This window comes from Coregonus clupeaformis, unplaced genomic scaffold (assembly GCF_020615455.1).
Source record: "Coregonus clupeaformis isolate EN_2021a unplaced genomic scaffold, ASM2061545v1 scaf0941, whole genome shotgun sequence".
Taxonomy (NCBI): domain Eukaryota; kingdom Metazoa; phylum Chordata; class Actinopteri; order Salmoniformes; family Salmonidae; genus Coregonus; species Coregonus clupeaformis.
In genome coordinates, this window is record NW_025534395.1 from 43,914 (window position 1) to 70,279 (window position 26,366).

At 40.9% G+C, this 26,366-nt stretch overlaps 2 protein-coding genes across 2 annotated transcripts in view; both read right to left on the reverse strand.

Annotated features, from left to right (window-relative positions):
- The window catches only part of LOC121582918 (tripartite motif-containing protein 66-like), a 31,939-nt gene extending 12,096 nt beyond the window's left edge, over nt 1-19,843 (reverse strand). Inside the window, 4 exon segments of the mRNA XM_045217147.1 lie at nt 137-266; nt 2,516-2,729; nt 3,526-3,780; nt 19,614-19,843. Coding sequence (XP_045073082.1) covers nt 137-266; nt 2,516-2,729; nt 3,526-3,534 — 353 coding nt within the window. The 5' untranslated portion in view covers nt 3,535-3,780; nt 19,614-19,843.
- A 2,774-nt stretch (nt 19,844-22,617) lies between these two features.
- Nucleotides 22,618-26,366, reverse strand: part of LOC121556191 (DENN domain-containing protein 2B) — a 36,703-nt gene continuing 32,954 nt past the window's right edge. The window contains 5 exon segments of the mRNA XM_045217148.1: nt 22,618-23,197; nt 23,962-24,048; nt 24,511-24,750; nt 25,191-25,302; nt 25,428-25,469. Of these exon segments, the coding sequence (XP_045073083.1) occupies nt 23,163-23,197; nt 23,962-24,048; nt 24,511-24,750; nt 25,191-25,302; nt 25,428-25,469 (516 nt within the window). The 3' untranslated portion in view covers nt 22,618-23,162.

The following is a 26,366-nucleotide window of genomic DNA, read 5'->3' on the forward strand; positions in this document are numbered from 1 at the left end:
TCTACAGGGCAACGTATCATATGAACTGAATTAGAATTAGGCAGGCTGAAGTTATGCACCAGACACAATGCAGGAGGTTTTTAACCTGCTGTTAGCCCCTCACTGTAATGCCCTTGTGCCGTGTCTATGGACTGACCTGTGGTTCTTGTGGGCAGACAGGTGACAGCTGCTGCAGCACATGAGGTCACAAGACTCGCAGAAGAGCTCCAAGGGCTCCTGTCTGTGAGAGTGGCACATGAGGAGGGGGCGGCCACACGACCCAGGGCCTAGCGGGCAGAGAGGGGGAGGGGGGAGAGAAACATAGCATTACCACAGAGAAGGACTAAACAAGCAATTCACACGTACAGTAAAAGGTGTTGGGAGGAATTGGTGCTGTACATGCAAACAAAAGTGGCCTACTAAAAGGCAACTGTATAACATTACTGTCTGGCAGAGCACAGTTTATGTATATCAACGTTTTATTCTATTTTTATATCAAGCTACAAGATAAACTACTATTTCGCTGAATGTTTCCTGTTTAGTTTTGTTTCATTTAGTTAAAAAATTATCTGCAATCTCACTCTACTCTATTTTAGAGTTGAAAAATACATTGAATCTGATATTGGCCTCAAGTAACATGTATTTGATGAGTCATTCAGTATCATCATCATTCCAAAACTATTTTAGGTTGGGGAAATATGGCATCCTTTAAATCTAGTAAATATTTCTGGGCTTGAAGAATGGGTAAACAGATGGAAAATAGGGCAGAGAGAGAAAGTATTTGATCGGAGAAATGAAAGACCAGTGCCAATCTAGATTAATAACTTTGTTCGTTGGCTTTTGAAGAATCAAACAAAACCTTCACACCGCAGGATGTAGACAGTAACAAATGCTGCTGGAGAACAAATTACTTTCATGTGTGCATGCATAAACGGCCATGTTTTAAAAATAAATGCAGCATTAGTCATTTGATTTGCAATATAATGAGAGTTCCTACTCTTATGCAAATGATCTGTATAAATAGCTGTAAATGAGATTCTTATGCAGCACATATGAGACTTCCTGCCCAAGGTTATCACTTCCTCACACTAAGGTTGTGTCCCAAATAGCACCTGTTCCCTATAGGGCTCTGGCCAAAAGTAGTGCACTATGTAGGAATAGGGTATCATTTGGGACGGAGTCCAAGTAATCACCATGTGGCATATGTTTATTTACTTCAAAACTGGACCCAAATTGACTGAAGCCTTTAATTGACTTTTAAGAACAATAATGACTATTTTATCCTGATGCTGGTGTTTATTTTCCCTCTTGGGTAATTATTGTGTCATGAAACAGTGTGCATTACACTCTGAGTAGGCCTAAGCATTGCTATGAGGGGTTGACTGAGAAGACTGGGTGGATGTCTAGATGGCTATCTACTGTACACATTCAAGTTGGTCCTATGTCTATACTCTGGGGTGATGCAGAATGTTATCCCACAGTCACAGACACACACGCAGGCACAAATGACACACACACACACACAAACGCACACACACACCACAAGGGGCAGGAAACAGATCACAACGTGATAGATAGACCACAGGGTCATAATGAGTAAACACAGCCCCCCAACAATACACAGTACTGCTGCTGACACACACACACACACACACACACACACACACACACACACACACACTGCTAAGCATGGCCCTAGTTAGTACAGTCAATTAAACACTGACTCAACAGAACAGTAAAGCGCTCAACACAACCCTATAACATAACAAGCACATCACAGTTCATACTGCAAACTGCTGCACACAGGCCCACAGAGCCTTACTAAAGTCTCAGCTGAACATAGCTATCTGCTGAACGCAACCCTACTGCACTCTGCTGGACACACCAGTCCAATGAGCAGTGCCTTTTGCACAATGTCTCTCCACAAGGCCTATTGTACACTGCGTAGCACAGCCCCAGTGCTCAGAGCTGAGTGACCACATCCTGCCTGCAGAGCAGCGCTTTCTCACCCACAACACTTTCAAACTGTTGTTCTCACGAAAACACAAAACCAAAACACTAACACACTAACACAGCAACACTTAGAGATGACAATAGAGGTGAGACGTGATCACAGAGTTACAGTATGATTTCACCTTTTAGCATCCAAGAGCAGAGACCTAGAAACGTAATTTTCTGCATCCACAAATAATACCACACTGTTGCTACAAAAATAGTATAATTCTCTGAGTGTTCATTCTCTGAATGTGGGCCACATGATAAAAGGAATTGTAATACAATATAAGGATCTGCAGGAACCATTACTATACTGCCAACCATTACAGGCTACATGCATAATTCATCACAATCCTTCCTACTGAGACATGATTAACAAACAAACATGGGAAAAAGTTGAAACAAAGAAACCAAACAGGTCTGATGATGACCCCGGGGAAATGAAGCCCATCCTCACACAACCTGCCAGAGACACCCGGATGTGGAGACTGGAGAGGCAGTGAGGGATCGGGGAACCTATCTGGGAGAGAGGGATGCTTGCCTGGTTCGGGTGGAGGCAAGGAGCTGGGGGCCATCTGGTCCCTCTGGTGCAGGTCGGCACATTGGGTAGTGGGCTTCTGGTGTTGGTGCAGGTCTGAGCACTGAGGGGTGGCTCTCTGGTGCTGGTGCATGTCTGTGCACTGGTAGCACAGCCACTTGTTGCAGAATGTACACAGGCTCTGGGCTAGCCTGGGCTCTGGGCACTCTGAGCAACGCTGCCACACACAGAGAAGACCTGTCATGTATTGACACGCGCCAAGCACGCACACACACTCACACCAAGCACGCACACACACAAAACAGCAAGGTCGTCTGATATAAAGATGGGGTGACATATGTCAGAAATATTTGTGTTACCTCCCTCTGTACTTTGGGCTACATCACACTCCTCAGAGCTGTTATTTGTGTCGATGCTCACACATTCTGAGCTATTCCCAGAGAATGTCAGATGCATTCGATCAAGTTCCTCAAAATGAAGCCATGTTGAGACTCACAGACACAAGCTGCTCAACCAGCTGATTCATTTCCCTTTTAATGCAGCTTAAAGTCAACTAGTAGCACAGAATGAAGTGCACTTTCAAATCAAATGTACTGAAATCACATATCAAAATACAGCTGCAACAATATAACAAAACAGGTCCTACTGAAGTCATGCCAATTGCACAGTATTATCCTTTCTTCTTTTAGAACACATTGTGTATCTTTTCACCCTCACCACATTACAGCTAACAGTTAACATGAACCCCTCAGAGTTATTTGGAAAAATATTCATATTCACTTTGTTAGAAATACACTGAAGCACATCAAAGAGTTGAGAGAGTCTGAAAACCCTCGGGCTAAGACAGCAAATAATAAGTCTATGCATATACAGTCGTTCTATTTCTGCAATTGCCTCTACACACAGAGGCACAAACAATAGTAGAATAGAAAATCTGCTTGTGGGGAAAAAAGAGAGTTGAGCTAATCTGTGTCAGCCGTGTCATAGGAATGTTAATAGAATGAACGCCTTACCTTCTCCATGTCAGCGCTGGGATAATGTGTCCTCTAGTGAACGGTGGAGCTGGTAACCAGCAGAGCTGCTCTCGCTGTGGGAGGGAGAGGACAGCACAGCCTGACACTTACACAGAGTACAGCAGCACTCACACTGAAGCTTTTACCTGCGGCAGGAAGCGGCGTGCACCGAGAGGTGGCCCCAGAGAATATGGCTTACATGACAGCCTGCGTGCTGAGCTCTCCTCTCCTCGTCAGGTTCATCCGTGTGCAGGACTCCTCACAGAACAGAAAGAGAGGAGTGTCAAATTCAAATCCATCCCATCTAACACACACACAAAAAAACATAATCCTTTTTCTTAAATAAGCCTGTGCATAATAATTGGGAATTAGGGAGATACAATAATTATTTTTTTTCTAGGGCAAAATATCCCCGGAAGCCCTTCCCAAAATGGAAGGAGAGGCCGAATGACCTACAATGTTGGAGGGAATTGTAAGCACTGCAAACGGGAGTGGAGCAGGCTGGGATGGGATGGGCTGTGGTGAGCTGGGCTGTGGTGGGCTGGGTTGTGGTGGGCTGCTGGTGACCTCCTTCTACATCCCTGTATCAGCACAAGGAGGGGACAGGTCCCTCTGGAGCCACACATGCTCACGTAGCACACCAAAACCGGGTCAGGCTCTGATGAGCACCAGATGGGAGTAGGAAACACTCCTGCGATTCCCTCTAAAACTATGAAATCAATTAAAGATCTAATCACAGTATTGCAGAAGAGAAGGAATGGCACACTGCAAGGAAACAAAACTAACTTCATGGCTGGAAAGACAATCCATATACAGTAGTAGAGAGGAGGATCATGTTGTAATGGTCTTAAAATACAACAGCTAAAAGTGACACTATTAGAAGGGGGGATATGACTCCTCCCATTGTTGTAATGCTGACAGAGTTGTGGCAAAGACTAGTAAGACACCATCACTTCTGCTGCTCTGTGTCTGCCTAACACCAACCCCTGCAGCCTGACCTACAAATCTGACAACTTTCTCATCCTCTGGCGCTTCACAGGGGAGCTAAAAACCATCCCATTCCCCATTGTGTGCTCCAAGACCCACTTTAAAACACAATTAGTCAAACCTAGCGGACCCCGCCTCTTGTTCACTCAGCTCTCCTGCTTTTTAAACCCCCCTCTCCCCTTTCATACTCCCCATTTAGCTTTTAAAACAGAAAGGTGTTAGCACTATACCTCTCTGTGAGGGACAGCTCTCCTGCCCTGCTAAGTGAGGCCGACACTGGATAAAAGGCAGCCTGAGAGCATGGCATCTCTAGAGATGTCACAATAATAGAAACGTCACTGGTGATTTCTCCCCTGAAAGCACACCTATGTAACATCCATTAACACTGAGGTGATGGGATCCAAGTGAAAAACCTTTACATTTGCAGAAAGCAAGACTATCTTCCACTGCAATGTCACTTCCCTGTTCATACAATTATCTACCTAGCAACTGTAAATATTCATGACTTCTTTGGCCAAACTCCTCAACCACTCCCTGTACTGTACACTGTAATGGAAAACTGTAAATTATAAGGTCATTTTGGGGTATTATCAATTGCAGCATACTGTAAATTATGGTGCATTGTGGGAAAATGTTGTGGGCAGGGAAAGAACTGCTGTATTTCTAATGCTACTGTAATTCCACCCCACAGAATACAGTACCGTACCATAGCTTTGGAGTCCAAAAACCTTTTGTCCACTAGTGGGTGCATGGTATTGTTGTTACTGGCTCATTAACATACACTTAATATACAAAAGTATGTGGACACCCCTTCAAATTAGTGGATTCGGTTATTTCAGCCACTTCAGAGAACGTGATTCCACTGCTCCAGAGTCCAATGGCGGCGAGTTTTACACCAAAACAGCACTTACAGTTGACCGGGGCAGCTCTAGCAGGGCAGAAATTTGATGAACTGACTTGTTGGAAAGGTGGCATCCTACGACAGTGCCATGTTGAAAGTCACTTAAAATCGAGAACACAGCCATACAACCTCCATAAACAAACATTGGCAGTAGAATGGCCTTACTGAAGAGCTCAGTGACTTTCAACATGGCACCGTCGTAGGATGCCACATACCATGGAAACCATGTGTTTGATGTATTTGATACCATTCCACTTAATCCATGAGCCTGTCCTCCCCAATTAAGGTGCCACCAACCTGCAGTGGTATATAATATACTAAAATAAAATTATAAATATATAAAATACTTGTTCTCCCCACTGTATAACTGTAGATAAATACCTTCTGATTATATAGTAACAATATGCTCCCTAAGTCAAAAGAGTACACACTAACAAAGGAAATAGAAGGTCTAACAGAACAGATACAGTGAGGGAAAAAGGTATTTGATCCCCTGCTGATTTTGTACGTTTGCCCACTGACAAAGACATGATCAGTCTATAATTTTAATGGTAGGTTTATTTGAACAGTGAGAGACAGAATAACATCAAAAAAATCCAGAAAAACGAATGTCAAAAATCTTATGAATTGATTTGCATTTTAATGAGGGAAATAAGTATTTGACCCCCTCTCAATCAGAAAGATTTCTGGCTCCCAGGTGTCTTTTATACAGGTGCGAGCTGAGATTAGGAGCACACTCTTAAAGGAGTGCTCCTAATCTCAGTTTGTTACCTGTATAAAAGACACCTGTCCACAGAAGCAATCAATCAATCAGATTCCAAACTCTCCACCATGGCCAAGACCAAAGAGCTCTCCAAGGATGTCAGGGACAAGATTGTAGACCTACACAAGGCTGGAATGGGCTACAAGACCATCGCCAAGCAGCTTGGTGAGAAGGTGACAACAGTTGGTGCGATTATTCGCAAATGGAAGAAACACAAAAGAACTGTCAATATCCCTCGGCCTGGGGCTCCAAGCAAGATCTCACCTCGTGGAGTTGCAATGATCATGAGAACGGTGAGGAATCAGCCCAGAACTACACGGGAGGATATTGTCAATGATCTCAAGGCAGCTGGGACCATAGTCACCAAGAAAACAATTGATAACACACTAAGCCGTGAAGGACTGAAATCCTGCAGCGCCCGCAAGGTCCCCCTGCTCAAGAATGCACATATACAGGGCCGTCTGAAGTTTGCCAATGAACATCTGAATGATTCAGAGGAGAACTGGGTGAAAGTGTTGTGGTCAGATGAGACCAAAATCCAGCTCTTTGGCATCAACTCAACTCGCCGTGTTTGGAGGAGGAGAAATGCTGCCTATGACCCCAAGAACACCATCCCCACCATCAAACATGGAGGTGGAAACATTATGCTTTGGGGGTGTTTTTCTGTAAGGGGACAGGACAATTTCACCGCATCAAAGGGACGATGGACGGGGCCATGTACCGTCAAATCTTGGTTGAGAACCGCCTTCCCTCAGCCAGGGCATTGAAAATGAATGGGTATTCCAGCATGACAATGACCCAAAACACACAGCCAAGGCAAAAAAGGAGTGGCTCAAGAAGAAGCACATTAAGGTCCTGGAGTGGCCTAGCCAGTCTCCAGACCTTAATCCCATAGACAATCTGTGGAAGGGAGCTTAAGGTTCGAGTTGCCAAACGTCAGCCTCGAAACCTTAATGACTTGGAGAAGATCTGCAAAGAGGAGTGGAACAAAATCCCTCCTGAGATGTGTGCAAACCTGGTGGCCAACAACAAGAAACGTCTGTCCTCTGTGATTGCCAAAAATGGTTTTGCCACCAAGTACTAAGTCATGTTTTGCAGATGGGTCAAATACTTATTTCTCTCATTAAAATGCAAATCAATTTATAACATTTTTGACATGCGTTTTTTCTGTTTTCTTTTTTTGTTATTCTGTCTCTCACTGTTCAAATAAACCTACCATTAAAATTATAGACTGATCATGTCTTTGTCAGTGGGCAAACGTACAAAATCAGCAGGGGATCAAATACTTTTTTCCCTCACTGTAGATAGCAATAAAAACGGTAACATAGAGGCTCAGAATAAATTAGAGGAAAAACAAAAAGAAATGGAGAAACTTATTCAAGAAAGATCAAGTGTAATATATTATAAAAATAAAGCAAACTGGATGGAATATGGGGAAAAATGCACCAAATTATTTTTTTATCTTCAACATAGGAATGCTACCAAAAACAATTTATTGAAACTGGTTACAAATGACGGAGTCACCCATGATTCACCAAATATATATTTTTGTAGGATTTAACAAAGTACTTTAAGCATATGTTTTCGTTTTCAGTCGCCTCCATCTCCTCTAACTGAAGCAAATTGTAGAGATTTGAAGGTGAAATTACAGAGGAGGAACTTCTGGATGCAATTAAAGACTTTAAGTCCGGAAAACTCCAGGGTTGGATGGCATACCAGTCGAGGTATACCAAACCTTTTTTGATATACTCAGAGGACCGTTATTCGCATGTTTTAACCACTCCTATGTAAATGGTAGATTATCAGACACTCAATAAGAAGGTCTGATTTCATTATTACTGAAACAGGATACAAGTGGAAAATATAAAGATCCAGTCCATTTTAAAAATTGTAGGCCCCTTACACTTCAGTGTTGTGATGCAAGAATTATAGCAAAATGTATAGCGCATAGAATTAAAAAGGTATTGTCGGACATGATTCATTCTAATCAGACAGGGTTTTTTACATGGGCGATACATTGGAGATAATATAAGGCAAATACTGGAAACAATAGAACACTATGAAAAATCTGGAAAACCAGGCCTACTATTCATAGCAGACTTAGAAAAGGCATTTGATAAAGTATGACTGGGGTTTATATATAAATGCCTGGAGCATTTCAATTTTGGACAATCTCTTATAAATTGGGTTAAAATCATGTATAGTAACCCTAGGTGTAAAATAGTAAATAATGGCTATTTCTCAGAAAGTTTTAAACTGTCAAGAGGAGTGAAACAAGGTTGTCCACTATCGGCATATCTATTTATTATTGCCATCGAGATGTTAGCTATTAAAATCAGATCCAACAATAATATAAAGGGATTAGAAATCCAGGGCTTAAAAACAAAGGTGTCATTGTACGCTGATGTTTTCTTTTAAATCCACAACTTGAATCCCTCCACAGCCTCATAGAGGATCTAGATACATTTTCTAACCTCTCTGGATTACAACCAAATTATGATAAATGTACTATATTACGTATTGGATCACTAAAAAATACAATTTTTACATTACCATGGTTTACCAATAAAATGGTCTGATGGTGATGTGGATATACTCGAATACATATCCCAAATGAAATAAATGATCTCACTCCAATAACTTTTAATAGAAAGTTAGCAAAAATAGATAAGATATTGCTACCATGGAAAGGTAAATACCTGTCAATTTGTGGAAAAATCACCCTGATTAACTCTTTAGTATTATCCAGTTTACCTATTTGCTTATGGTCTTGCCCTACGCTTAGCGAATAGTTTTTTAAATTATATGAGAAAAAATATTCAATTTTATTTGGAACGGCAAGCCAGACAAAATTAAACGGGCCTATTTATATAATGAATATGAATTCGGAGGACAGAAATTATTAAATATTAAAGCATTAGACCTCTCACTAAAAGCTTCAGTCATACAAAAGTTATACTTAAATCCGAACTGGTTCTCTAGCAAATTAGTAAGATTGTCTCACCCAATGTTCAAGAATGGCCTTTTTCCCATTATTCAGATTACAACCTCTCACTTTAAGTTATTTGAAAAGGAAATAATCTCCCAAATATCACTATTTCTAAAACAAGCCATAGAAAGTTGGTTGCAATTTCAATTTAATCCTCCAGAAAGCGACAGAACAAATAATGCAACAAATATTGTGGTTAAACTCAAAATACTAATTGATAAAAAAACCTTTTTTTTTGACAAAATGTTTAAAAAAGGTATAATCTTCGTAAATGATATTATCGGTAGGACTGGTGGAGTTATGTCACACATGCAGCTAACAAAAACATATGGAAATGTCTGCTCTACCCAAAATTACAACCAAATAATTGCAGCATTACTGCAAAAATGGAAAAGGAAAGTGGAAGGGAGAAAAAGTAAGGAACTTGTCTGTCGGCCTTGCATTAAAGAATATATAATTGGTTAAAGAAAATTGTGATAAATAAAAAAGTATACCAGTTTAATTTAAGGACCAAAGGATTGACAGCCATCCCATATAGAGATTTTTGACGTAGCGATTCCATGGCATAGTGTTTATGAATTGATACGCAAACGACGCCGGATTCAAAAGCGTGAGTTTTTTAAATTTAAATTATTATATAAAATTCTTGCTACCAATAGAATGTTATTTATATGGGGGATACAATCTTCCCAGCTCTGCAGATTTTTGCTGCAAAGAGACAGAATCATTAGATCATTTGTTTTAGTACTGTCCATTTGTAGCTTGTTTTTTGGACACAGGTCCAGGAATGGCTAAAGGATTGCAATACTTACCTGGAGCTAACCCTGCAGATAGCACTATTGGGTGATCTGAAAAGTCATAGTCAATCGATCAATAATATAATAATACTTTAAGCAAAAAATGTTTATATTCAATTTACGATCTGTAGAAACAATGAGAATAGAAAGGTTCAGAACTTTTGTAAAACATCACAGTACAGTTGAAAAATATATGGCAAATAGAAATCCAATATGGATGGTGTTACGAGATAGATGGGAGGTGTTGAATGGAGCTGAAGGATGGGACTAATAACAACAACTAATAACAACAAGATAACTAATGTAAAGCATACTGTGTCCATAATAAGTATATAGGTTATAGGTTGAGAGCTTTTGTGAAAGAGCACAGTTAGAAAAATATGGCATATAGAAGCAAACCAGATGGACATCATGATGATCGGAGGAAGTTCAGGAGTAAAAACAAACAAAATATAATTATTGTAGAATTTGACTGTCCATAAAATGTATATATACACTGCTCAAAACACTTAAACAACACAATGTAACTCCAAGTCAATCACACTTCTGTGAAATCAAACTGTCCACTTAGGAAGCAACACTGATTGACAATAAATGTCACATGCTGTTGTGCAAATGGAATAGACAACAGGTGGAAATTATAGGCAATTAGCAAGACACCCCCAATAAAGGACTGGTTTTGCAGGTGGTGACCACAGACCACTTCTCAGTTCCTCTGCTTCCTAGCTGATGTTTTGGTCACTTTTGAATGCTGGCGGTGCTTTCACTCTAGTGGTAGCATGAGACGGGAGTCTACAACCCACACAAGTGGCTCAGGTAGTGCAGCTCATCCAGGATGGCACATCAATGCGAGCTGTGGCAAGAAGGTTTGCTGTGTCTGTCAGCGTAGTGTCCAGAGCATGGAGGCGCTACCAGGAGACAGGCCAGTACATCAGGAGACGTGGAGGAGGCCGTAGGAGGGCAACAACCCAGCAGCAGGAATGCTACCTCCGCCTTTGTGCAAGGAGGAGCAGGAGGAGCACTGCCAGAGCCCTGCAAAATGTCCTCCAGCAGGCCACAAATGTGCATGTGTCTGCTCAAAAGGTCAGAAACAGACTCCATGAGGGTGGTATGAGGGCCCGATTGTCCACAGGTGGGGGTTGTGCTTACAGCCCAACACCGTGCAGGACGTTTGGCATTTGCCAGAGAACAGCAAGATTGGAAAATTCGCCACTGTGCTCTTCACAGATGAAAGCAGGTTCAGCTGGTGACAGACGTGACAGAGTCTGGAGACGCCGTGGAGAACGTTCTGCTGCCTGCAACATCCTCCAGCATGACCGGTTTGGCGGTGGGTCAGTCATGGTGTGGGGTGGCATTTCTTTGGGGGGCCGCGACAGCCCTCCATGTGCTCGCCAGAGGTAGCCTGACTGCCATTAGGTACGAGATGAGATCCTCAGACCCCTTGTGAGACCATTTGCTGGTGCGGTTGGCCCTGGGTTCCTCTAATGCAAGACAATGCTAGACCTCATGTGGCTGGAATGTGTCAGCAGTTCCTGCAAGAGGAAGGCATTGATGCTATGGACCGTTCCCCAGACCTGAATCCAATTGAGCACATCTGGGACATCATGTCTCGCTCCATCCACCAACGCCACGTTGCACCACAGACTGTCCAGGAGTTGGCGGATGCTTTAGTCCAGGTCTGGGAGGAGATCCCTCAGGAGACCATCCGCCACCTCATCAGGAGCATTGCCCAGGCGTTGTAGGAGAGGTCATACAGGCACGTGGAGGCCACACACACTACTGAGCCTCATTTTCACTTGTTTTAAGGACATTACATCAAAGTTGGATCAGCCTGTAGTGTGGTTTTCAACTTTAATTTTGAGGGTGACTCCAAATCCAGACCTCCATGGGTTGATAAATTTGATTTCCATTGATAATTTTTGTGTGATTTTGTTGTCAGCACATTCAACTATGTAAAGAAAAAAGTATTTAATAAGATTATTTCATTCATTCAGATCTAGGATGTGTTATTTTAGTGTTCCCTTAATTTTTTTGAGCAGTGTAGTATGTATGGGCTGGAAGAAGAGGCCTAAGCGTTGTTGTTCACTAGTTTACTCCAATTGGGGAAGGGGGTGGTGGGGGTTGGAAAGTAATGAAGGAAATATAATTTAAAAAAGGATATGTGTGTGTGTGTATGGATGTATGTATATATGTATGTATGTATATATACAGTGAGGGAAAAAAGTATTTGATCCCCTGCTGATTTTGTACGTTTGTCCACTGACAAAGAAATGATCAGTCTATAATTGTAATGGTAGGTTTATTTGAACTGTGAGATAGAATAACAACAAAAAAATCCAGAAAAACGCATATCAAAAATGTTATAAATTGATTTGCATTTTAATGGGAAATAATTATTTCACCCCCTCTCCAATCAGAAAGATTTCTGGCTCCCAGGTGTCTTTTATACAGGTACGAGCTGAGATTAGGAGCACACTCTTGAAGGGAGTGCTCCTAATCTCAGCTTGTTACCTATATAAAAGACACCTGTCCAGAAGCAATCAATCAATCAGATACCAAACTCTCCACCATGGCCAAGACCAAAGAGCTCTCCAAGGATGTCAGGGACAAGATTGTAGACCTACACAAGGCTGGAATGGGCTACAAGACCATCGCCAAGCAGCTTGGTGAGAAGGTGACAACAGTTGGTGCGATTATTCGCAAATGGAAGAAACACAAAAGAACTGTCAATCTCCCTCGGCCTTGGCCATAATGACCATCGTTATGTTTGGAGGGAAAAGGGGGTGCTTGCAAGCCGAAGAACACCATCCCAACCGTGAAGCACGGGGGTGGCAGCATCATGCTGTGGAGGTGCTTTGCTGCAGGAGGGACTGGTGCACTTCACAAAATAGATGGCATCATGAGGAAGAAAAATGATGTGGATATATTGAAGCAACATCTCAAGACATCAGTCAGGAAGTTAAAGCTTGGTCGCAAATGGTTCTTCCAAATGGACAATGACCCCAAGCATACTTCCAAAGTTGTTGCAAAATGGCTTAAGGACAACGAAGTCAAGGTATTGGAGTGGCCATCACAAAGCCCTGACCTCAATCCTATAGAACATTTGTGGGCAGAACTGAAAAAGCGTGTGCAAGCAAGGAGGCCTACAAACCTGACTCAGTTACACCAGCTCTGTCAGGAGGAATGGGCCAAAATTCACCCAACTTATTGTGGGAAGCTTGAAGGCTACCCGAACGTTTGACCCAAGTTAAACAATTTAAAGGCAACGCTACCAAATACTAATTGAGTGTATGTAAACTTCTGACCCACTGGGAATGTGATGAAAGAAATAATAGCTGAAATAAATCATTCTCTCTACTATTATTCTGACATTTCACATTCTTAAAATAAAGTGGTAATCTAACTGACCTAAGACGGAATTTTTACTAGGATTAAATGTCAGGAATTGTGAAAAACTGAGTTTAAATGTATTTGGCTAAGGTGTATATAAACTTCCGACTTCAACTGTATATGTATATATATACATACATACACACATACATATACACACAAAAAAAATATATATATATATATATATACACACATACACATACACATATACACATACATACACATACACACACACACACATACAGTGAGGGAAAAAAGATTTGATCCCCTGCTGATTTTGTATGTTTGCCCACGACAAAGACATGATCAGTCTATAATTTTAATGGTAGGTTTATTTGAACTGTGAGAGACAGAATACAACAGCAAAATCCAGAAAAAAGCATGTCAAAAAATGTTATAAATTGATTTGCATTTTAATGAGGGAAATAAGTATTTGACCCCGTCTGCAAAACATGACTTAGTACTTGGTGGCAAAACCCTTGCTGGCAATCACAGATTGAGACGATTCTTGTAGTTGGCCACCAGGTTTGCACACATCTCAGGAGGCATTTTGTCCCACTCCTCTTTGCAGATCTTCTCCAAGTCATTAAGGTTTCAAGCCTGACGTTTGGCAACTCAAACCTTCAGCTCCCTCCACAGATTTTCTATGGGATTAAGGTCTGGAGACTGGCTAGGCCACTCCAGGACCTTAATGTGCTTCTTCTTGAACCACTCCTTTGTTGCCTTGGCCGTGTGTTTTGGGTCATTGTCATACTGGAATACCCATTCACGACCCATTTTCAATGCCCTGGCTGAGGGAAGGAGGTTCTCACCCAAGATTTGACGGTACATGGCCCTGTCCATCGTCCCTTTGATGCGGTGAAGTTGTCCTATCCCCTTAGCAGAAAAACACCCCAAAGCATAATGTTTCCAACTCCATGTTTGACGGTGGGGATGGTGTTCTTGGGGTCATATACAGCATTCCTCCTCCTCCAAACACGACAAGTTAGGTTGATGCCAAAGAGCTCGATTTTGGTCTTATCTGACCACAACACTTTCACCCAATTCTCCTCTGAATCATTCAGATGTTCATTGGCAAACTTCAGACGGGTCTGTATATGTGCTTTCTTGAGCAGGGGGACCTTGCGGGCACTGCAGGATTTCAGTCCTTCACGGCGTAGTGTGTTGCCAATTGTTTTCTTGGTGACTATGGTCCCAGCTGCCTTGAGATCATTGACAAGATCCTCCCGTGTAGTTCTGGGCTGATTCCTCACCGTTCTCATGATCATTTCAACTCCACGAGGTGAGATCTTGCATGGAGCCCCAGGCCGAGGGAGATTGACAGTTATTTTGTGTTTCTTCCATTTGCGAATAATCGCACCAACTGTTGTCACCTTCTCACCAAGCTGCTTGGCGATGGTCTTGTAGCCCATTCCAGCCTTTGTGGTCTACAATCTTGTCCCTGACATCCTTGGAGAGCTCTTTGGTCTTGGCCATGGTGGAGAGTTTGGAATCTGATTGATTGATTGCTTCTGTGGACAGGTGTCTTTCATACAGGTAACAAGCTGAGATTTGGAGCACAACCCTTTAAGAGTGTGCTCCAATCTCAGCCTAGTTACTGTATAAAAGACCCTAGGAGCCAGAAATCTTTCTGATTGAGAGGGGGTCAAATACTTATTTCATTAAATGCAAATCAATTTATAACATTTTTTGACATGCGTTTTCTGGATTTTTTTTATTGTTTATTCTGTCTCTCACTGATAAAATAAATCCTACCATTAAAATTATAGACTGATCATGTCTTTGTCAGTGGGCAAACGTACAAAATCAGCAGGGGATCAAATACTTTTTTTCCCTCACTGTATATATATATATATTTGCGAGAAGAAAAAAAAACATATGGGGGGATTGGAAGTGATGCAGACAATTACATTGATGGAATCCTCTGCTCAATATCTGAAATATTAAAGCTGATCTACCCCCAAAACATGTATAATTTTTTTAGCAAAAACAATATGCTCTCATATGAACACTGAGAGATGAATACAGTATCATCATCACTAATATCCAAATTCTGCTTTCACATCAGTTAAATGGATTCATCAAATGATTATTAATTCCCCTCTGTCCACATACTTTTGGTCATGTAGTGTATTTTGAGGCATGCCTTGTCATAGGCTATATTTGTTGCACCCGTGAGTGAGAATGCTGTACTTTGTATAGGGACAGATAAGATTGATTTCCCTTTGTTAAGGCCTCTAGAAGTGCAAGTGATATAAAACACCAAATATTCATGAATATACTGTAATGTGTAAACACTTTACCTAGCAGCCAACCTGTTTGCACCAATCCCTTGTAATTACTGTACAATACTGTGAAATACAAACCCCTCCCTCAATTAATTTCATTCATTAATTCATTAATTATTTTCCGATTACGGTAGCATTTACTTTTTTACAGTATTTGTTTTACAGTACATTTTACGGTATTGTACTGTGTGTCATTACACAGCACTTGCTTTGATACCATATTTATGTTACAGTATAAATAATACTGTAACATGAAATACAGAATTTTACATGCCACCATGCCTGTAAGCTACTGTCAAATTCACAGCAACCCCTTTAAAGTGAATTTAAGTCCATAACTCATTATATAGCCTACAGGAGAATAATGTGTTCAAGACTCTTCCTTGGAATCTGCCTTGTGGTACAGATGTATCCGTATTGAATTAATGATAATAACATATAAAAAAATCATAAAAGATATGCATAATTTAAATCATTCGAGCACTCTCATCTCTGAAGGTACTCTTGCGGTCCTCTGCTCAAAATCAGGCATAGTGAATCCATGTACACAGTGATACAGTGCCTTCAGAAAGAATCCATACCCCTTGACAAAATGTATTAAACAGATTTTTTTTCTTTTCACACAAAGTGTGACAAAGTGAAAAAATTCAAATTTTTTGCAAATGTATTGAAAATAAAATACAGAAATATGTAATTTACATAAGTATGCACACCCCTGAGTCAATACTTTGTAGAATCACCTTTAGCAGTGATTACAGCTGTGAGTCTTTCTGGGTAAGTCTCTAAGAGCTTTCCACCACTGGATTGTGCAATATCATTTTTTCAAATTCTTCAAGCTCTGTCAAATGAGTTGTTGATCATTGCTAGACAACCATTTTCAGGTCTTGCCATAGACTTTCAAGTAGATTTAAGTCAAAACTGTTACTAGGCCACTCAAGAACATTCACTGTCTTCTTGGTAAGCAACTCCAGTGTAAATTTGGCCTTGTGTTTTAGGATATTGTCCTGCTGAAAGGTGAATGAATCTCCCAGTGTCTGGTGGAAAGCAGACTGAACCAGGTTTCCCTCTAGTATTTTGCCTGTGCTTAGCTTCGTTCTGTTTCTTTTTTATCCCCAGTCCTTAACATAACATGATGCAGCCACCACTATGCTTGAAAATATGGACAGTGGTACTCCATAATCTGTTGTATTAGATTTGCCTCAAACATAACACTTTGTAGTTACTCCACAATACTAACCTAAATTACAGAGTGAAAAGATGGAAGCCTGTACAGAATAATAATATTCCAGAATTGCATCCTGTTTGCAACAAGGCACTAAAGTAATTCTGCAAAAACATTTGGGAATGCAATTAACTTTTTGTCCTGAATACAATGCTGTTGATCCATCCTCAGTTTTCTCTTATCACAGGCATTAAACTTTGTAACTGTTTTAAAGTCACCATTGACTTCATGGTGAAATCCCTGAGCGGTTTCCTTCCTCTCCAGGAACTGAGTTAGGAAAGACGCCTGTATTTTTGTAGTGACTGGGTGTATTGATACACCATCTAAAGTGTAATTAATAACTTCACCATGATTAATGGGATATTTAATGTATGTTTAGTTTTTTTTACCCATCTACCAATGGGTGCCCTTCTTTGCGAGGCGTTGGAAAACCTCCCTGGTCTTTGTGGTTGAATCTGTGTTTGAAATTCACTGCTCGACTGAAGGACCTTACAGATAATTGTATGTGTGGGGTACAGAGATGAGGTAGTCATTAAGAAATCATGTTAAACACTATTATTGCACACAGAGTGAGTCCATGCAACTTATTATGTGACTTGTTAAAAAAAAATTTATCCTGAACTTATTTAGGCTTGCCATAACAAAGGGGTTGAATACTTACTCAATACATTTCAGCTTTTCATTTTTTATTAATGTGTAACATTTTCGAAAAAATCATAATTCCACTTTGACATTATAAGCTATTGTGTGTAGGCTAGTGACAAAAAAAATCTAAATTGTATCAATTTTCAGTTCAGGCTGTAACACAAAACAATTTGGAAAAAGTCAACGAGTGTAAATACTTTCTGAAGGCACTGTATATATCTGCTTGTGTTTAAGCTACTTTTCTTTACATTATGACACCTAATCCTAATGCACCATCCATGTATTGGGTCTCATCTATTGAGTGATGATGAGTGTTGAGGGGGCTCTGTGAGAGCTGCGATGTTTCCTGTGAGAAGGAATGTGAGCACCACTCCCTGGCTGTGTGTCAATAACAGCTTTATAGCAGTGCAACCCCTCCCTGTGTTTCACTAACACCTCCCTGTATGCTCGGGGGACTACACACTTTCCCAGCTTGTTCATGTTTCTACTGGCAATAAGAGTTATAATTTGTGAATATGCAGTTATGAATTGCTGGGCATTTCTCTTTCTATTAGATTGGATAATTATGTTTTAAACCTCCCAATATGGAATCAATGTGTGGGGAAATGATTGTATTATTGCCCTATTTTATACATATTGGCCACACTGACACTTCACTGAGGTCAATATCACTCACTGATAACCTGTCATTGTCATCATGTATATCAATTATAATATATTAAATTTAATATAGAGAAAAATGTGATGGTATCACTATTCATGCAACTTTTTACTAGTGGGAAAATGCAGTAGTAAGCATACTGTATGTAGGTTAAATACTGATTTTGTAAGCTACTTTTGTACAATTGCATATTGAGCCTGATCAATGAATAAAAACTTGGTTGCTGTTGTTTCAGCCATTTTCTGTAAAATATCAAGTTGTTAAAAAGTAAAACAAGTTATGATACATGGCTGGGCTATCATTCCAGTAGGCTATGTGCAAATATCTGATTTTCATCATGATAGACAAGGAACAGGTGAATCATTGACTTTAAAATTAGACAGATAGATTGTGTAACAGAATCTAGTCTAATTATATTGACGCATTCCCTTTTCTAATTCAAATATAATGGTAACCTAACTGGTATCGATTTGTTGTTTATATGACATTGCTGAAATCTTGGCTCACATACAGTATCGGATGATGCGCATAATTTGAGATACTCAATAGTCAACAGAGCCGCACCTAAATCCATTCGATTATTTACGCATGTGTTTAAGCTGTCCAATAGATCGTGTATTACAATATCGTTTTTAAGATACAAAACACAATAGTTGCTCATAACATACCTCAAACGCAATAACTTTCGCTTTGGCAGTGCGTCCGCAAGGTTGTGTCAGACAATATCAACTACGGTTATGTGATGACAATTGCTTTCAGTGTCAGTGCGCACGTAGTGTGCTGGGAAAAGCATCTAACATGCACGGGCTACGTTATTATTATGAGCATGTTTAAGAATTTAAATTGGACTGTAGGCTACTGGTATATTCGCTGCGATACAGAATATACTCACCTAGGCCTACCCTACGATAGTGAATGGCTGTCACAATTCAAGTATGACCAAAGCTTGAGTTTTTTTTACCTTAACCTGATCATCACTGTCTCCCCCTCTCCATCCATTGGATGTCGCTCTTTTGTCCAGCTCAAATATTTTAGAGTTATAAAGTCTCGTGTTTGATCGTGAGACTTACATGCGTTTATTTCTTCGGGAAAAAATGGTACTTCCTATCTGAAATCTCACATCAAACTTCAACCTCTTCCACTGTTCCAACCGCCCCACACACATTTGATCTTCGGTTAATCTTATTGTCATAATGAATTTTTGTACAAATATCTTCCCAAACACATACATTTTGCAGTCATTTTATGACGGTAACATTATGACTAGCCTAATTCTCCTATTTATTCAAGCTTAAAATATGCTGTCGATATGTTAATGTTCCACTGTAAAAGCCAGTTGTGCCTGCCTGGTAAATCGGTGCAAGCATATTACCATGATAGGACAGTACCATGATACGACAGTACAGTTAAGATATTTTTAAAATAATATTTAACAGATAACTTACCCAACCCGTTATTCCTCCTAGCCACCAAAAATACTGAAACTAGAAGGCATCGGGCACGTCAGCCACGGGCATGGGCGTATGGTGAGTGATGCCCTTAATTTGGTCTAATGTATAACTGCATCCCAATCGTTTTTTCTGGTATTACTCAACTGACCGTCTTTGCTCTGTCATCCCACAGCTCAACACAGAACATCTGACAGATGATATGCACCATCACAGATCCAATGTCGATACAATACCTTTTAATGCAGAAGCCAATTCAAGTATGTGTAAACTTGCCCCTTTCTTGTATGCCTGTTAGTGTATCACACTGTAACCCAGATTGATTTTAATGACCACTGGTTTAGATAGTGTACAGTGCATTCGGAAAGTATTCAGACCCCTTGACTTTTCCATATTTTGTTACTTTACAGCCTTATCAATATTCACACAAATCCTTATAATGACAAAGCAAAAACCGTTTTTTAGAAATGTTTGCAAATGTATTAAAAATACAAAACAGAAATATCACATTTTCAGAAGTATTCGGACCCTTTACTCAGTACTTTGTTGAAGCACCTTTGGCAGCGATTACAGCCTTGAGTCTTCTTGGGTATGACGCTACAAGCTTGGCACACCTGCATTTGGGGAGTTTCTCCCATTGTTCTCTGCAAATCCTCTCAAGCTCTGTCAGGTTGGATGGGGAGCGTCGCTGCACAGCTATTTTCAGGTCTCTCCAGAGATGTTCAAATCGGGTTCAAGTTCGGGCTCTGGCTGGGCCACTCAAGGACATTCAAAGACATGTCCCGAAGCCACTCCTGCGTTGTCTTGGCTGTGTGCTTAGGGTCATTGTCCTGAGCGCTCTGGAGCAGGTTTTCATCAAGGATCTCTCTGTACTTTGCTCCGTTCATTTTTCCCTCGATCCTGACTAGTCTCCCAGTCCCTGCCGCTGAAAAACATCTCCACAGCATGATGGTGCCAGGTTTTCTCCAGACGTGACGCTTGGCATTCAAAGGCCAAAGAGTTCAATCTTGGTTTCATCAGAACAGAGAATCTTGTTTCTCATGGTCTGAGAGTCCTTTAGGTGCCTTTTGGCAAACTCCAAGCGGGCTGTCATATGCCTTTCACTGAGGAGTGGCTTCTGTCTGGCCACTACCATAAAGGCCTGATTGGTGGAGTGCTGCAGAGATGGTTGTCCTTCTGGAAGGTTCTCCCATCTACACAGAGGAACTCTGGAGCTCTGTCAGAGTGACCATCGGATTCTTGGTCATCTCCGACCAAGGCCCTTCTCCCCCGATTGCTCAGTTTGGCCTGGCGGCCAGCTCTAGGAAGAGTCTTCGTGGTTCCAAACTTCTTCCATTTAAGAGTGATGGAGGCCACTGTGTTCTCGGGGACCTTCAATGCAGATCTGTGCCTCAACACAATCCTGTCTCGGAGATCTACGGACAATTCCTTTGACCTCATGGCTTAGTTTTTGCTCTGACATGCACTGTCAACTGAGGGACCTTATATAGACAGGTGTGTGCCTTTCCAAATCATGTCCAATCAATTGAATTTACCACAGGTGGACTCCAATCAAGTTGTAGAAACATCTCAAAAGCTAAATTTCGAGTCTCATAGCAAAGGGTCAGAATACTTATGTAAAAGGTATTTCTGTTTTTTTATTTTTTTTTATTTGCAAAAATGTCTAAGAATCTGTTTTTGCTTTGTCATTATGGGGTATTATGTGTAGATTGATGAGAAAAAAAAGTAACATAAAAAAGTGGAAAAAGTAAAGGGGTCTGAATACTTTCCGAATGCACTGTATACCTAACCTATTAGTCCTGAGACTATTGTCTCAACCTGACACCCTCTGTTCCTCTTGTCTTGTTGGGCTAGAGCTAAAACATAAACATTATCTTATTCACTGAATGGCCTTTCTGTACACCAGTCAGCTACCCAAATACACACTCAGTGACAGTTTCATCTCTGTACACGTGTTCTGGGCTAGTATTGACTGTAATACAATATTACTGTCATTATCAATATGACCCAGCAATGCATTTATAGGCACCCGAAATTGACAAGTTACGCACGTTATTCAGTTCCAGATTGTTGTTTCATTCCTTGCCAAAAGGTATAAAATCACTAGACGTCATGTCTGACAACTCAATGACAAGTCCCCCCAGCATCCCAACTGTGTAGTTGGCAAGTCCCTTGTAGCTCAGTTGGTAGAGCATGGCGCTTGCAATGCCAGGGTTGTGGGTTTGTTTCCCATGGGGGGCCAGTTTGAAAATGTATGCACTCACTAACTGTAAGTCGCTCTGGATAAGAGCGTCTGCTAAATGACAAAAAATGTGGGGTGGAATCCCAAAAGGCACACACATAGCTACCACTTTACATTTAAGTAATTTAGCAGACGCGACTTACAAATTGGTGCATTCAACTTAGGATAGCCAGTGGGACAACCACATTTTTTTGGGGGGGGTAGAAGGATTATTGTTATACTATTCCAGGTATTCCTTAAAGAGGTAGGGTTTCTTTCAATTGTCTCCGGAAGGTGGTCAGTGGCTCCGCTGACCTGGCGTCGTGGGGGAGCTTGTTCCACCATTGGGGTGCCAGAGCAGCGAATAGCTTTGACTGGGCTGAGCGGGAACTGTGCTTCCGTAGAGGTAGGGGGGCTAGCAGGCCAGAGGTGGATGAACGTAGTGCCCTCGTTTGGGTGTAGGGTCTAATCAGAGCCTGAAGGTAAGGATGCACATGCTGCCAGTAACCTAATTATGTCCTCACACATCACTCCAGTGGTTGTCACTGCCATGCTTTTATCAGCTCTGCGGAGTTGGAAGCTTACTGTCATCTTGCAACACTCAAATCTGTTTTGAGTGTTTGACTTTAAAATGTGTGATCCAACCTCCCTGTCTGTACAGAGCCACCCTGGTTCCACCTGAAGAGGAACAATTACCTTGTTCACCGACTGCTCTTCCTGTAAGTGCTGAAGTTCTGTTTCTTCAGAACAGTAGCACATAAAAAAAGTTCAAAGAATCCATTCGTTTGAAGTCTTTTGTGTTTAATTACTGAATTTTACAAAGCAATGCATGTTTGAAACATTTACAATCATTTTCTTCATGTGTTAATGCATGTACAAATCCTCCCAACCAGGTGTGGAATGTAAAGCTCTCATTCAGCAAAAAGACAGGACAACGATGATCTAAAATACGAAACAAAACATAGTAACTGTACATCCACCATACATTAGCTTGCATTCACTCACTCAGTCTGATCATATTCTTCTCAAGCACACTTTAATGTCAGTGGTTAATCAGAAACAAAGGCACATTCACTCTGTACCGTCCTACTGTAACTAGCCTCATAATTAAGGTACCAGACACCTAAGAATCAAGCTACATTGGAGGGTATCACAGCCAGTTTACAGTGAAATATGTACAACATATTGACATTTCATTGATGTTCTTGATAGACAAACAAGTGAATAAGTCAATAAAATACAGGGTTTTGGGTGTATCAGATCTTCAGTTTGCAGTAGAACAAGCTTTCATGCTCCGGTATTTGGTTATTAAGTAGCAGGTTTCCTCAGTTCTTTTTGTGAAGAAACTTCATTTTACTTCCTAAAAGACACAAACAAAATGCAAGTAAGAACTGTTCACATCATGCAATTCTTTTTTTTTTTTACACACACACTTTGATGACATTTTCCAATCTGACAATTCCAATTTTCCAATCCGACATCTGCAGCGTTTACTGTGAATGTGATCTCCGTGAATGTCGGGGAAATTATATAGTGCCTCGGATGGAATCCCGGCTTTAGACTCCAGTTCTATTCAAGTGCTTTTATCGAATCTTGACTACATCAGGAATCATCAACTAGATTCAGCCGTGGGCAGATTTTTTCTTGAGCGGATGGTTAGGGAGCCGGAACATAATTACAAATAAGTTGTAGACTGCAAATTGACCGCAAGAAGCCCAAACAGATATAATATTTGACTAAAATATAATAATTTTGAACCTTGCTTAGGTTTGAATACGATCACATATATCTCTTTATAATGCATGGGAATAATTTGGCACAGATTTCCAAAATTATAATCACTTGTAGCTGATTTGCTGGTGCTTTTACTGTCTTTTATGTCCAACAATAAAAATAAGAAAAAAACATCCATCAGTTGGGAACCCTGGACTAAATGGGCATATCATTATTACATCATGGCCAAATGTGAATAGGCTTCTTTTAGACCAAAACTTTGTATCATCCTACATTTTAAGTCAGGTTACGATTTGTCCCAGTGGTAAAGTGGACGGGAAAGGTCTGTTGAGGGGAGATATTTTCTATGTTTTAAGTGCAGATTCTATTTTATTTTATTTGAGAACTCACCTAGCCCTTTGAGGAACTTGTTCACTCCACTCTGCTCTGTGTCTGGTAGCTCTTCCAGGTACTGCTCCACCCTCTGCTCAAAGAGTCCTGACAGAAACACAACAAAATGACAGAATAACATGAGGGCAATTATTAACATTATTAATGTTATATTGTGAGGTAATGTTACAGTGCAATATATCAGGGAAGGCATGTTTTGGTATGGGGTGAAATACCCTTCACTGTGTGACCAGGAGATGGCACTGAATACCCAGCTAGAACCACTGTCAACTAGAGGTCCGTACCAGCACAGGTTTGAGAAGATCCCTTTAGGGATTTTGGACTACTTTGGTGGAAAAGTGAGGGGTGGCAGAGCCTACCTCTAAAGAGGATTTCTACCAATCATTACAGTTGACATATTATTTGTGTTATGATGAACTACAATGAATCCATTTTAGGGAGGACAGGACACACTTAACGTTATTATCTCTTTAACAAGTAGACAGGACCATACCATTACAGACTGTTGTGTAGGGGTGGATTAACAGGGTCACTGTAGGTTTGCTCTACCTTTGGCCCGGCATTTCCGCAGCTCTCGGTCTTGGATGAACCCGGCAAACATCTGGGACTCCATGAAGACCCCCAGGAAGCGACGGATGCTCTTGGAGGCCACAGACTTGCGGAAGGCCTCGCGCTGGAAGATGCGTTCTCCGCGCTCGCTCTGGGTGAGGAACAGGGAGTAGTGGCCGATGGTTTCCAGGAAGAAACGGATGAAGGCCTCCGACACTAGGCTGTTCAAGGAGTTACACTCTACAGAAACAGACGAGACAGGATAGGTTAGTATTATGATGCTGAAACACACTTAATACATGTTCAATACATCTAGAAAGAAGCAACACAATCTACAATGGAACTCTTTTTATGCTTGAGAATTGTGCTTGAGAATCAAGTAAAGCCTATATCATTTGTGGGAATGACACAAGAGTTATTTAGAGCTGATGTTTGACTGATAGTGTATTCATACGTAACATTAAACAAACACTACATTCTGAACACCAGTAACCTTCAATTCAGTGAGGTGAATCACCCATTCCAGGAGTTCTCATCACTCCACAGACAGTGTATTGCTCCCAGACATGTGCTGTACATGTTCTTGTTCACAGGGTTGAAACGTGGCCAGTGCTCTGTTGTCCTAATTTACACTCGTAACATCTGGTTTAGTAGAGAGTGATGATGTGTCCCTCGTTCACCTTCGTCTGACTCGCTGTCAGAGTCCTGATTGATGATGTCATTCCTCTGCTCCAGAGCTAGCTCAAGAGCAGACTGGAGTTTCCGTGGCAACAACGAGGCCTCATCATCCATCTATACACACGCATAACAATTTAATTAGCGATAATAAACAAAAATATCAAATGATCAGTCCATATTATATTACAATAAACTTTCTGGTCTTTGTTACGGGGAGGTACTGGAGAATTGAGACCAACCTGTCTGATGAAGCGGTCAGTTCCCAGGTCCACCATCAAAGCCTGCAAAGGAAACAAACAAGTCACATATTTGTGACTCATTTCAGGAAACTAGGCGTATGTCGCACGTCACTACTTCACAGGAGAGGCATTTGAACATAAACATGTATTTTTTATCAAAATGCGTTTTTTGGCAGAAATGCCTTCTGGAACATGTGAACTTTCATGTGCCTCAATAACAAACTTGTATTCCATCCATAAATACGAATAAAATTGTTAAATTACGAGCCTAATTGGTTTAGCTACGGAAAAAGACAGGAACCATCCCACTAGCCATGATTGGCTGAGATAATGGATGGGCTGGACATGCAGAGAGATGAGTTTGGATTGGTCTGGCATGTAGCATGCTTCTGTCTATAACTTGAACTGTTCAGTATGTGTTTATAGTCCTTTCTACTGCACCGTTTATGAAAGATATAAGGTTAGCCATCGAGAACTGCAAAAGTTTTGCTACTTTTCTCAACAACATTGATGCCCTGATTTTAGCAGGCGCTATCAACAGATCAGTTGGAAAAAGTGATGGGCTACTTTCTGCACAGGCCACGGTCAGTGTGAACCGGAGTGACTTTACACAACACTGGCCAAACAAGATGTAGCTACAAACAAAACAGAGTTAAATGGTTCCAGTCTGCCGTGAAGCATTCATCCATGTATACAGATAAGAGTGTAGCAACATTGTCAGATATGATCCGTTTCTAATTTTGTCAGAAAGTCGTTTTCATTGCAAGTTAAAGCGTACTGTTCGCTATCTAGCGAACGTTAGCTTACTGGCTCGCTAGCTAACGTTACGATCTGTGTAGTAATATTATTTGAATCAGAAAACCATTTTCATTACTAGTTACAGCCTAATGTTAGCTAGCTAACATTGAACCTAGTTGGTTAGCTTTAGCTACCTGCAGA